Source organism: Sus scrofa, chromosome 14 (assembly GCF_000003025.6).
Source record: "Sus scrofa isolate TJ Tabasco breed Duroc chromosome 14, Sscrofa11.1, whole genome shotgun sequence".
Lineage (NCBI taxonomy): Eukaryota > Metazoa > Chordata > Mammalia > Artiodactyla > Suidae > Sus > Sus scrofa.
In genome coordinates this window covers 133,480,867-133,494,861 of record NC_010456.5, presented here as the reverse complement: position 1 = coordinate 133,494,861, position 13,995 = coordinate 133,480,867, and the positions used below count along the sequence as shown (strand labels likewise).

Below are 13,995 nucleotides of genomic sequence, written 5' to 3'. Positions count from 1 at the left end.
TTCTTACGCACACTTGGGGTTGGGGTCATGGTCAAGGTCGGGGAGGGGGTGGGGAAGCCCTGAGGCTGACCCAAAAAAAGTGCTGTGTGAGGCCCCAGAGGGGATGCGGGGCGGGGAGACAAAGAAACACACCAAGATGCAGAGTTTAGACAACTCTTTGGTTTAAGGTCCCCCCAGGTAGGCATCTAGCAGGACCGAGGATCAGCTCCTGGCCACCCGGTAAGCATTTATGGAGTACCAGTCGTGTGCAGGGCGAGGGGAAGGGTGCAGGATGGTCAGCTCATCTTGTCCTGCGGGGCCCTGGCACATGCACCACCCGGGAAGTGGTCAGGGCTGCCCGGGTGGATGTTGGTCTGGGGCTGTGTGCTCCCAGCTAACAACTGGGTGCTCTTTCCTCTAGCGCCCCCACCCCCACAACCCCGCGCCGAGAGGAGGCAGGAGAAAGAAAGGTGGCTGCACAGGCAGGGTTTCATCTTCCCGCTGGTTCAGCTTAGAACCGAGAGCTTGTCACTGAGCTGCTTGTGGTCTCCTTTCTCAGACCAGCCCCTCGGCCTTACAGGGTTGGAGTGAAAACACTGCGGAGAAAGTTCTGGGCGACTCTGCTGACAGCATCCCTTTCCCACGGCTTGGCCCGTGGGCTGGTTTCTGCTCGTCCAGCCCGAGCCACTCCGCGGCCCTCGGGTCACTGTTTCCTCTCCTTAACCTTTTCCTTCTGCCAGGAGACGTTTGGTCACTGGAGTTCAAAGATGACAGATGCCAAAGTCCAGGCGGACCTTGAGGGCGGTTTCCATATGAAGGACCCACGTTGCTTAGAAGGGAATTTTGAAAGTTTTCCTTAGTAGAAGCTACGTTGAGACCAACTCATAAATGTGTTTCCTGACAAAGGGCTGACTTCATCCTTTTGATGCCACTTCTGGAGTGAACAGAAGCGTCAGTGTGTCTTTTGTGGTTTGGTGGCAGCAGTTGTGGGAGCCAGGGTTTCTCTGTGCATCTGTAGGGGGCTCTCCCCTACACAGCTGACTGTTTCCCCAGTGAAAACCAGGTTCCCACAGGCAGAGGAAAGGGAGGCACAGGGGCGTGTGGGCCTCTGGTGTCTTGGTGTCCAGGCTCACCTCAAACCTCTTGCTGTTTGACCTGTGGATGTTCTCTCTCCACTTTCCATTAACCTTGGTGGCTGTGGTTTGGGGCAGTGTGTTGTCAGTACATTTTCAGGTGAAACTTACTCAGTTCTAAGGCAAGGGGCAAATTTAGGCTGTTTGTGGTTGATGCCAGAATAACTGTCTGAGGACCACCAGTTCCCCTTGTTTGGACGGACAGACAGGCTGCTGGATGCAGTAGAACCCCAGGAAAGTGCAGGTGGGCCCTGATGAAGAAGATGCATCTGAACTTCAGCAGACGTTGTGCTCTGATGGGCGGCCCTTTCTTTTTGCTCCAGCGTGAGTTTCCTGGTGCCATTGCTACCCAGCCCCTTGAGGGCCTCACCCAGTGCATATGTTAACCAGCTATGAACTCTCTGGCCTTTGAAGTAGACCTGTTTCTAGTTCTCAAACAGGTGCGCCATCCTTTAATTGGCTGCTGTGCAGCTTAACAGTGGTACATTCCAGCCCTTGAAGCGCACATGGGTTGAAAGAGGGCGGCTGGTTCGCAGACGCCCCTCCCTCTCTTGTGGCTCATTCGCCTGAGCCTTGGCTGCTGCAGCTGGGCCCTTGCACCTGTCCATCCCTCAGTGGTCACTCCCTGGAGGCCACCAGCCCAGCAGTGGCAGCTTTGTTCTCAGTAACTCCTGCCTCTTGGTCTCACAGGAATCGTCCGGCTGAGAGATGGGCTGCGGGACCGCTATCCCGTGGAGGATTATCTGGATCTCTTCGACCTGGCCGCGCACCAGATTCATCAAGCCCTGCAGGCCAGCTCTGCGAAGGAACAGAGCAAGATGAATCGAATCCTTATCGGTATGGCTTCTGGGTAGCTCCCGAGAGGGCCCTGCTCCTGCCCTGGGCCAGGCCCGGCTTCACTGCACCTGCAGACATTTGCATGATGCCTGCCCACGGCCATGCACTTCCCCACTGGCCATTGCTCCTACCCCCACGTACAATTTCATATTCGCTTGTGCAGCTTCTATAAAGCAGAAACGTTTAGTAGACGTTCTAGTTCTGTGGAAACTCAAGCGCACCTGAAATGGCTTTTTTAAAATGTTGCCATTTCTTTGCTTTTATTTAAATTCAGTGTGCATGCTCCATTTCTTTTCATGATCCACCCACTTGAGTAAGTTTGGATGGGGGATCATGTGTGCAAAATGAATGAATTTGTCGTCAGTTGAATTCTTGTGGCTTTTATACTCCCTGGTCACTGGGACCCTGCAAACATAAAGGCAGCCTCTCCTGAAATAGACGCAGCCCTGGTGCATCGTGGGTGGTGACTAATTGCTGTTGAGACCACTTAGGCCTTGTCAACCTAATGCTTTTAGGCACTCAAGATGAGGTGGTTTGATTAATAATCTTTTTTTTAATTCACAAAAATGTTTTATAAAAACCTATTCACTCTATTGGATTCAGCTGGGAGAAGACATTTACCTATTTAAATCCCCGAAAGAGAGAAGTCGAATCACATATTTTGCTTAAGTTGGTTATCGAAGGCAGTGATCTATTTTTTTATTCTCCTAAATTGGTTATGTTTTGATTCTCCAAATTCAGTGACTCTGTTAGTGACTACGAGGAATTGTCATTGCCCATTGGGAAGATGGCTGTTTACTTGTGACTCCTGTGTCCAGGGCCTTGATTGATTGATTGATTGATTGATTGATTGATAATTCAAAGAAATCAAGTCTTAGGAGCCAGATGAGATCCCACCCAGGGCGAATTGGCTACTAGCTAATAATACCTTGCAGCCTTGGGTTCTAACGCGCAAGTTACAAGTCTAATTCATATCTGACTTGATTCCCATACTATATATATATATGCCTCTGGGGCAATCTCGTGTTTTTATGAAAGAGCTAAAAATATGAGTCCTAAGGTCAGGAAATAGAACCTAAGATGATGAATGAAAAAGGAAAGCTTTTGTTTGATTTCCTAATTCTGTTTACTTCTAGATTTAGGAATGAAAAATAGGGAATAAATGTACTGCTCTGACGTTTCCCTAAGGCAGAGTTTGGTGAGTTTTTCAGGAGTGGAGAGGCAGGTGGAGAGCTGGCATCTGGTCCTGAACTTGCCACCAGCCAGCCCTGTGCCATGTGACAAGTCAGTTCCATGTGACAACAGCTCAGCCTGCTCACCTGTTAAATGGGCTTTTGGACCAGATCAGTTCTGGGCTCATTCCAGCCCTGAAATGTGATTCAGCTCTGCTTCCGCTTCTTCTGGTTACATCCTTGCTAGAAGCATCTGGGTCTTTCTTCATTTTGATCAATGGGTCAGAGAGGATCTTTTCTCATTGGTTTGGGCTAATGGCTGGAGTTGAGAGGGACTCAAGGGGCTGGGTTCTCCGGACTGGGGATCTACATACGTTGAGAGGCCCCTGCCTCTGCTGATGTTTTCCCCCCCGCACCGGCTCTGCCCTGTCAAAGCGCTTGTTTGGGGCTCTGATTCCTTATGGAATTTTTGCTCTTCCCGTAGATAGAAGGTTTGAGCGAGGAGGGTATTGTCTGTGTCTTGTTTCCATCATCTATCTCCAAGGCCAAGCTCAGTGCCGGGCACGTATTAGACACCAAGTGAGTGCTTTCTGAATGGATGGATGCAGGATGCAGGATGGATGGACAGGTGGACAGGGGGATGGATGAGCGTAGAACCAGTTCATTTATGGGATTTGACAGAATTTATGCCAGCTTAGTTCGTGATACTTCCTTTGTCCTCATAATCTCTTCTTCATTGTAGTAGAATTTTCAAAGATCCTCTGATTGACTTATTTTTCTGTATTTTACGGTATTACATCTTTTTCGTTGTTGTTGTTGTTTTGTCTTTTGTCACTTTTTTAGGGCTGCACCCACGGCATATGGAGGTTCCCAGGCTAGGGGTCGAGTTGGAGTTATAGCTGCCGGCCTATACCACAGCCACAGCAACACCAGATCTGAGCCGTGTCTACCACCTACACCACAGCTCACGGCAACACCAGATCCTCAACCCACTGAGCGAGGCCAGGGATCGAACCTGCAACCTCATGGTTCCTAGTCGGATTCGTTTCTGCTGCGCCACGACAGGAACTCCATTATATTGAAAAAAAAAAAAAAAAAAAAAGAACAGAAAGGAAGAAAGCTCCGAAGAGAAGTGCTCACCTGGATGTAACTGCACATCCGACAGAACAAATAGGGCCCCGCTCACGCTCTGCATTCCCGTGATGTGCTCGTCACTGATCAGAGAGATGGCGTCTTTTGGCTTCGATTTTCCCTAAGTGACTCTGACATGTATGATACAGTTCCAGGAAAATGTCCCGAAATCAAATGTATAATTGATTGATTTGCCTCTCTTTCTAAATCTCTGAAGATGTTCCCAAAAAAAGGGGGGGGTCAGGAATTGGTTCCTTTGTCTGAGATAGAAATTTTTTAACATTTTAATAATGATTTTTATTTTTTTCCATTATAGCTGGTTTACAGCGTTCTGTCAACTTTCTGCTGTACAGCAGGGTGACCCCGTCACACATACATGTATCCATTTTTTTCCCTCACATTATCATGCTCCATCATAAGTGCCTAGATATAGTTCGAAAGATTTTTTTGAACATGTGTGTAGTGTTTTTTCTTTTTGTTTTTTGATTTTATCGGAAGTGTAGTTGGTCCTCGGTGTTGTATTGGTGTCAGGCGTACAGCAGAGTGGATCAGTCATGCATATAAATATGGCCACTTTTTTGCTCCTATAGGTTATTACAAATTATTGAGTAGATTTCCCTGCGCTATCTGCTGGGTTCTTGTTAATCACCTCTCTTGTACAGTAGTGTGCATGGGTTAATTCCTGGCCTCGTAGTTCCTCCCTTCCTAGTTTTAAAATCTGTGCGTTTGTTTCTGTTTTATAAATCAGTTCTTTTGTATCATTTTCTACTTGTCTGTGTCTTGGCCTCACCTCTGTTCTAGAATGTATGTCTGACATGACCGTGCTTCATTCATGCAGACCCTGAGAAAACAGGGGCCAGAATCCAGCTTCCTGTTCACCCAGTTGGCACTGAGTGAATGCCCGCTGTGTGCAGGGCGACGGGGTGGGTGAGCAGGCGGGACTGAGGTCCTGGGAGCCTTCCCACAAAGCCGCCCCCTCTCAGGGTCTCAGGGTGTGTGCTGGGACCAACCCTTGTGATCTCGGGGCAAGACCCAGGAGTTTCCTAGTGAGGATTCCGGCAGCATGCAGTTTCCTGGTGAGAATCAGTGTCCCAGACGACTCCTCCATCGCTGACATTCTTCGAAGGGAACCGTCGAGTGCATTCTCAGTGGACCCTTAAAATGCCACAGAGCCATGCGCTGTGAGAGCAAAGCTAAACATCGTGAAATGGGGAGGCCAGATGCTAGTGGAGGTTTTTGTGCACGTCCTGGAGAGGGGTGCTGGGAGGAATCGGGATGCTTGGTGTCACATGATCATCTTGATTTCCAGATGAAGGTCCTGGTCTGGGGGGGGGGGGGCTGCGGCAGAGGGTGGTGAGCAGCCGCCCCTTCCTGGAGCCCCGTCTCCAGGTCTCCAGCGTGGCGGGCCCGCTCACCTGCTCACAGCCGCCGAAGGAGGCATCACAGCCCGGTCTGTCCCAGCCCTCAGGCCACTGCGCAGGAGCCCCTCGCCCCGCTGACTCACAGCATCTTCTGTTTCCAGGGGAGGCCAGCGCCTCCACCATGTGGGATAACAACGCCTGGACGCTCTTCTACGACAACAGCTCGGATGGCGAGCCCCCGTTTCTGACCCAGGACTTCATCCACGCCTTTCAGCCCGACGCAAAGCTGATTGTCATGCTCAGGGACCCCGTGGAGAGGTGAGCAGTGTCCATGTTTCGTTTGGGGGGCGGAAGGGAAAGGCGGTTTTGAGGAACAGCCTTCTCATCACAAACAAGATTTTGCTTGTTCTTCTTCTTTTTAAAAATAAACAAGTTAAACTTGCCATGTTACTGCTATTTCTTATGTAAATGTTATTCTTGGGGCAGTCTTCGCTGTGTCTAAACAAACTGTGGATTGTTTTCTTAGCCATTCTGACCCTGGTCTGTGGGCCTCCAACCTCTGGCCGTTCCGACCTGGGGGTGTGGGGCTGTTTCTGGGTAACATCCGGGCGTGAGAAACGCCCTTGGAGTCAGGGTGTCGGAGTTCTCTGCAGAGTTGAACTTCTCGAATCCTTGTCTCTGACCTGAGGACACGTTTGTCCTGTCGGGTCTCAAGGTGCAACCTTTCCTGGAGAGACCAAGAGGAGGAAAACGACGGACAGACCTGTTTTGTTGTAAAGAGCGGGAGCTGCCCATTGTGGACAAGGCCGAGCCAGTGTGATGGGCGGCCAGCTCGGCTCGGGGTGATGCTTCATTCATTGCTGATGCCTGGGCGGATGGCAGAATCTTGGCGCTGCTTAGACCTTAAAATCATTTACCCTGCCCCCCCGCCCCCATGCCAAATAGCACCCCTACACCAGAGATAAGAGGCCTCCAGACTGGTCCAGAACTCTTGGGTGGGGTTCCCCACTCAGGATGGCCAGTGCAGCTCAGCTGCGTGGGGCATTCTTCCTATTTTGAAATGACATCTGTCTTTTGGGGACATCCATACTTTGTGCCAGCTTCTTCCCCGCAGAGCCCTGCAGAGATCACATCTAATCCTTCTCCAGACGGAGAGTCTGCCAGAGGGCGGAGACGGTGGCCAGGGTTTTTGTTGTCGTTGTTGTTGTTTGTTTGTTTTAGGGCTCCACCTGCGGCACATGGAGGTTCCCAGGCTAGGGGTCAAATTGGAGCTGCACCTGCCAGCCTATGTCAGAGCCACAGCAATGCGGGATCCGAGCCACGTCTGCGACCTACACCACAGCTCACGGCAACGCCAGATCCTTCACCCACTGAGTGGGGCCAGGGATCGAACCCTCATCCTCATGGATACTAGTCGGGTTCATTACCGCTGAGCCAGGATGGGAACTCCTAGGACTCTGGGTTTTGTTTTCCTTTGGCCGGGCCTCTTGTTACGGGGTGAACTGCATCCCCCAAAAGATGTGTGTGTACGTGACCTTTGGAAACGGGGCCTTTGCTGATGGGCTCAGGTTAAGATGAGGTCGTGCTGGAGTTCCCGTCATGGCGCAGTGGTTAATGAATCCGACTAGGAACCATGAGGTTGCGGGTTCGGTCCCTGCCCTTGCTCAGTGGGTTAAGGACCCGGTGTTGCCGTGAGCTGTGGTGCAGGTCGCAGACGTGGCTCAGATCCAGAGTTGCTGTGGCTCTGGTGTAGGCTGGTGTCTACAGCTCCGATTAGACCCCTAGCCTGGGAACCTCCATATGCCGTGGGAGCGGCCCAAGAAAAGGCAAAAAGACAAAAAAAAAAAAAAAAAAAAGATGAGGTCGTGCTGGATTGGGGCGGGGGGGGGCCTAATCCAGTAGCAGGTGTCCTTTCAGAAAGAGGAAGTTTGGATAGAGAGACACACAGACGTAGGGGGAACCCCCTGTGTGGATGGAGGCCAAGGCTGGAAGGATGCTGTTAGCAGCCCCCAGCCACCCAGGATTGCCGGTAACCCCAGCAGCTCGGAGACAGGCCCGAGCAGACACTCCCTCAGAAGCACCAGAATGAACTGCCCTGCTGACACCTGGCCTTCAGAACTGTGAGCAGTACCTTCCTGCTGTAACAGGCCACGAGTGGTGGTGATTTGTGGCAACAACCCTGGGACACAGATACACCCAGGGTCCCTTCCTGGCCCTGTATCCCTGCTAGTGGTAACACACACGTGTGCTTGTAGAAATCTTAGAGGATACACTGGAAAAGTGGTTTTAAAACCCCTAGAAGCTGGAGTTCCTGCTGTGGTTTAGCAGATTAAGGACCTGACACTCTCTCTGAGGATGTTGGTTCGATCCCTGGCCTTGCTCTGTGGGTTAAGGATCTGGTGTTGCTGTGAGCTGTGGTGTAGGTCACAGGTGCGGCTCAGATCCCGTGTGGCTGTGGCTGTGGCACAGGCCTCACCTGCAGCTCCAGTTTGACCCTGAGCCTAGGAACTTCCACATGCTGTGGGTGCAGTCGTGAAGAGAAAACAAAAACAAAACAAAACAAACCAGAAACACCTATCATCTCTCATGCAGCTAACCAGTATTTATATTTTGGTGTGTTTTCTTTCAGGCTGCTTCTCTGTGCAGATAAATGGCGTGTGTGTGTGTGTGTGTGTGTGTGTGTGTGTGTGTGTGTGTGTGTAATATAACTGTAACACACAGTCTTACACCTTGCTTCTTTCATTTTGAATTGCCTCTTTCATTTTGAATCGTTTCTTTCATCTTGAATTATTGCCTTAAAGTCCTGTCCTGGGCACTCCTCCCTGAATTTACCTTCGCGTCCCCCTGTGGCATCTCAGAATGGCCCCTGTGCCCTGCCTGGCACCCAGATGACCCCTGCTCCGTCTCCACCCCCACAGCCCTGCTCTGGTTCTGAGGCAGCCCTGGCCTCGGCACAGCTGCCCCATCCTTCCTGCTGGCTCCTCCCACAGGAGGCAGGAGTTTGGTCCATTTGCCCGTGGGGTGGGTGGTCCCCCTCGGCTTCAGAATAGTTGACACAAGCTGGCAGTGCTCTGGTGTGGACATGGTTATGTGGCCTTCAGTCTTGAGAGGAAAGCCCTGGTGACGACACGAGCCCTCGCTGCCCACTGAGGTGTTTTCACCACTGCTCTGCCGGCCTTTTCTGGGGCGCTCCCACTGCAGTTCATGAGGCTGGAGCCTTCTCTTGGGGGTGCCCGCTGCTCTCCCTGTGTCTTCCTGTCACGTCTCCCTAGTCCTTGTTCTGAGGGAGCACGTGCTGCCTCAACTCCAGAGGCCCGGAGAGCGGAGCTGCAGCCTTTGTGCTCCCTGGGCGCAGAGCTAGGAGCCCTGGGGACAATGTGGCCGGGGTCATTCCAGTCTGCAGTTCAGCTGGAGCAGGGATGGAGGGAGGTGTGGCACCAAAGAGGGAAGAACCTCCTAGTGGGGGGTCCAGAAAGGCTGTTCTGGAGGAGCTGAACCAGTGTGGGTTTTGAGGAGTGGGTAGGAGTTTGCCAAGTGAACAGAGAAAGAAGGCAGTCAAGGGGAAGAAGCTTCTGAGTGGAAAGACAGCACAAAGGAAAAGCTGTGTGTTCTTTTGGCACACAGAGCCAGCTTCCTGCAGTGTCTCTTTCTTCCCACAGTTCTGATTCCTTAAGGACGGAGGATACAAGCCCTGCAAAGGCCAGCACTTAACAGGGAGGGTAGTCGTGCTGCCCAGGTTCAGACAGCTTGGCCAGAAGCAGGACCTGTCTGACTCTCCTCTCAGGTTCCAGCCCAAAGTCCCCCTTGCAGAAGAGTCATGGGCCCAAGGTGGCCATCCAGAGAGTCCTCTTGTTTCCATTTTTTTTAAGAATGAATACTCTATACTAGGAACTGAAAGTTCTTACCTTCCTGGTCCTCACTTAACAGAAAGAGGTCACTAATTAAAATATTCATTGATCTCCAGTCATGTGTTGGGCACCATGCTCAGGGCGGAGCAGACTGCATAGGAGCCTGCCCTCCAGAGCTACTCTTCATCAGGAAAGCGAGGCATTGGCTCTCTCGATGAATGTGATAGTGTGAACGTGATGGCGCAGAGGAGAAGGGCGAGGTTCCGTGGCAATGGCCTCATCTGGAAGCTGACCCCGTTGGGGAGTTGCCTGCTGTATCTGTCATCTACGGCTGCATGACAAATCACCCCAAAACTCAGCAGCTTAAAACAACACACTTACTGTCTCACACTGTCTCTCTGCATCCTCTGCTTCAGGGTCTCTCCCAAGGGTGCAGTCAGGGTGTCACCAGGGCAGGGTCTCATCCGAAGGCTTGACTGGGGAAGGATCTGCCCGTGTGGTTGTTAGCAGAATTCAGTTCCCCAAGGGCTGTTGGAAGGAGGGCCTCCATGCTTTGCCTGCTGTTGGCTAGAGGCATGCCCCTGGGCCACGCCAAAATCAAAGGCTCCATCAAAGCCAGCAAAGGAGAGGGCGGCTACCAAGTCGGAAGCCTGCAGCTTTTGTACCCTGAGCTGGAAGCCTGCAGCTTTTGTAGCCTGAGCACAAGAGTGACAGCTCATCCCCTTTGTCACATTCTCTTGACAAGAGGCAAGTCACAGGTCCAGGCCCCACTGAAGGGGAGGAGACCACAGGGAGTGAGTACCGAGGAGCAGGGACCTTGGGGACCATCTTAAAAGTTCCTGCCACCTGCGTTCTCCTGCTGCTCTCAGGGGGCCTCCTCAAACCAGGGCCTTACAGCCAGAAGAAGAAGAAGAGCCTGTGTGGTGCCATGTGCGGTGACAGAGCCCCCACGTGCTGGCACGGGGAGTGTGTGTGCATGTGCATATTTTCTGTGTGGGTTACTGACAGCTGCAGCTGTTCTGTTACTTTTTAAACATTTATGAAAATATGCAACAAAAGGAACTTCGTTTTTGAACCCTGTGACTCATGGCCTTTCTGAAATGGTTGTCTTGTTTCCCACCCCGAGCAGAAAGGATGATAAATATTGGGTGTTTAGGTCACTCTTGAAGAAACAAACACTTGGGGCCCAAGTCCCCACTAGCCTAACTAGCCGTGAGCCGCTTGGGCCATTCCGTGACCTTGCACTTCTGCGAGTGGGAGGTTCCCTGGGTTGCTTGTTGCCAGTGGAATTGGACCAAATTGTTCTTTCCCTCTGCAGACGGGCTGGGAGAGGAGGGGGAGGAACTTGTGTTTCTAGTTGTAGGTTTACCTTTAGCCTTTTTTCTATAATTGATCAAGGGTAGAGGGTTTGGAAATGTTGGAATTGTCAGCAGAATCAAAGCCGTCACTTGAAAGTTTCCAGAGAAGGTTGTAAACAGCAGGTCCCCTTATTTTTCTCGGGGAGAGGGGGGCATAGTGGAAGGTAGGTGGGTGGTTATTAGGGCCCCAAAGGGCAGCCACGAATTCCTGTTGTAAGTTTCTCTGTGCAAGAGATCATAACAATTTAAAATTCAAGTTCTTCGGCCAAGTGGGCCTAGTGAATTAAAGAGAAGCCACCAGTTACAAGCAGGAGTTTTCTTTATTGGTTCAATTCAAAAGTGGAAAAGACCTTTCAACTCAGCTTCCATTGGCCTCCTGCTTCTTCATTTGAGAGACAGTGGATAGAGTTTGATCTTAATTCAGAGGTGGTTACAGCCCCCACAAACTATGGGAAACAGCCGAAGGTGTCAACTGCCCCAGCACAGTCTGCCCAAGGGCTGTTTGGAGAGGGGTGCTGTGCCATCTGTCCTGGACGTCGCTGCCTCTTGGTCTTAGTTCTGCGTGTAGCCTGAGCACAGCCCCAGACACAGCCGCCTCAGGAGCCCTTGGTTGTCCCGTCGTTTGACGATGCGTCAAAAGGGAAGAGGACTCGGTTCCCTTAAGAGGAGACCTTGATTTTGACCCAAATGCCTTGGCTTTGGAACCTTGGGAATTTTCTTTCCCCTGCTTTTAGAAGTGATTTTGAAAACAACCCCACTGGACTGGTTAAACACTTACTCTACTTATGAAGATCAACTAGGAATGGAAGGAATGCGGCTTTTAATGAAATATGTCCCTTTATGTGCAGTTGGTCATTCAGACAGAACGATGAGCCAGGATGTGGGCCAGCTGGTCCAGAAGAATTTCACTCCATCTCCAGAGTGGATGGTGGGGTGCGTGGGTGGTGAGCAGGGACCCAGGATCATTGTGATTCGAAAATCCCAGCTCTGCCACTTCCTGGCTCTGTGACTGTGGGCAAGCTAGTCAACCTCTCTGTGCCTCATTTCCTCAGTGGTGAAATGGGGGGAAATAGTCCTACCTCTAGGGTTGTGAGAATTATAGATCTTAATATGTGTAGTATGTTGAAACAGTGCTGGACAAGTGGTAAATATTGTTATTATTCGCTGGTATTATTAAGCCAAGTAGCAGCAAATAATGATAACAGTAACCAAGCTGAGCCCTCATGTCCTCACTCGCATTGATGGAGCATCGTCGTTGAAGTGCTAGATGCACCGCATCCACTGCGGAGCAAAGCCCTTCCTGTCCGAGGCCCACCTGGAGTCCCCATCTAGTGGAGGGAGGGGACCTGGTGCTAGTTGAGCACATACTGCAAATGGCTCTGTGCTAAGCCCCTTGCAGGCATTGCCTCCTTTGAACTGTGCAAGCAGCTGAAAGGGTTGTCAGGATGTGTCAGGTGAGCTGTGTGATCTCAGGGGGGTTAAGTTACCTGTCCACTGTCACCTGGTTAGTAAGTGGCTAGACTGAGATTTGATCCCATGCCGGTCTGAGGATCCAAGCTTTTCACCTCTGTCTTAGGTCAGTCATTGGGATGCAGACTCTGAGGTGGCCTTTTGTGTGTAGGAGGTTCCTGGGGAGTGATTTTGGGACAACCCTGAGAGGGTAGCGGGAAAGACCGATGGAGGAGTTGAGCTACGATGCAGGCACAACAGGGCTCTCAGCCACCCCCATGGGAGCAAAGTAGCCACGGTGGCCCTTTCACGAGGCATCGCCCACCCACCAGCCATTGGCTGTGTCTGCCCTGAAGGGGCTTAACCTTATGTGGGGCAGGTCTTTTCAGTGTAGGGACTGAGCTGTGAGCCATCGGCAGGTCAGCTCCCACTTCTGCAAAGTTCCACGAGCAGTGAGGACACCAGTCTGTGCGGGTGCCTAAGCCTGGACTCCCCTCTCTCCTCAGTGGTGAGAGCAGGATGCTCACCCAGGGCAGCGACTTGCTGTGTAGCAAGGAGCTGAGCCCGATCTATGCTTTTGATTTTTATTTATTTTTTCTCTTTTGGCTGCCCCGCAGCATATGGAGTTCCCAAGCCAGGGAACAGATTCGAGCTGCAGTGGCGGCCTATGCCACAGCTGTGGCAATGCAAGGTCCTTAACCCACCGTGCTGGGCATCGATCCTGCATCCCAGTGCTGCAGAGACACCACCAGTCCTGTTGTGTCATAGCAGGAACTCCCCATGGATGCTTTTGCATCAGTTTTGAATTGTTGGACCTCTGACTTCAGAGTCTAGCTACTCAGCCGGTGGCGAAAACCTCCTCCAAATAGCCCAGCTTCTCCAGGTTGCTGGAAGTACCAATTTGGTGCCAGAGACATGTTCTCAGACGGAAGAGGAGCCCTGGCACGCTGCTGCCATGTGATGTGTTCTCTGTAACAGATATGCAGGAGGATTAAAAAGCAGGCTGTTCTTAGCACGAATGGGTTAAATATTAATGTAACTATCTCAAAGGGAAATTTGGAGAACTTCCCTGTGGGCAAGAGATAGAGTGGGGGCGGGGCAGCACAGAATTGTCAAGGTCATGATGGATTTCCGGTCCTTCTCCCTTCCCCGCCCCACCCCGGCTGCCAGCACTGCTAGCTTCTCTTTTTCCTCTTGTGGGCTTGACTTGGAGGATTAAGGATCACAAGCCGCCGTTGAGTTGTGAGGAAGACAGCAGCGAGTGTCCTAAGCCGCTTGTTAATTTCCCGGTGGATTCATGCTTTCGCTTCTCAGAAGCTGCCTGTCCAGGTGTCATTGACACATCTTTCTATGGGCCCCCAAATTTGCACGAGGTCACTTTATAGGGCTGCACTGTGAGCTGCCCAGGGCAGAAAGGGGGAGCTGGCCAAGCCCTGGCCAGGGCATGCGGGCCTGTCTGCGGGTGTCTCTGAAGACCGTTCAGGAGTGACCACCTAGGGAGGGCCCACATCTCGTTACTGGTGGGAGAAAAACCATCGTGCTGAAGACTCCCCTGTGTTTACCACTGTTTATTTTGGGGAGAAGTGTTTACAAAGCCACTGGCTGGCCCGAGCATTCCCACATGGATTGTTTGCAAAGGGCGGGTCTGTGGGGCAAGGAAGGCTGGGAAGAAGAGCCAGCGGCTGCAGAGGTGGTGGGGGCACCGGGCGCCGAGGCTGGGCCTCCAG

The 13,995-nt window shown here is 51.7% G+C and overlaps 1 protein-coding gene across 18 annotated transcripts in view; it reads left to right on the top strand.

Moving 5' to 3' along the window:
- Nucleotides 1–13,995, top strand: part of CHST15 (carbohydrate sulfotransferase 15) — an 84,613-nt gene that overhangs the window by 49,910 nt on the left and 20,708 nt on the right. For all 18 annotated transcript variants that reach the window (XM_005671541.3, XM_005671536.3, XM_005671535.3 and 15 more), the window contains 2 exons: nt 1,803–1,949; nt 5,775–5,931. In XM_005671541.3, the coding sequence (XP_005671598.1) occupies nt 1,803–1,949; nt 5,775–5,931 (304 nt within the window). The remainder of the gene's footprint in view (nt 1–1,802; nt 1,950–5,774; nt 5,932–13,995) is intronic.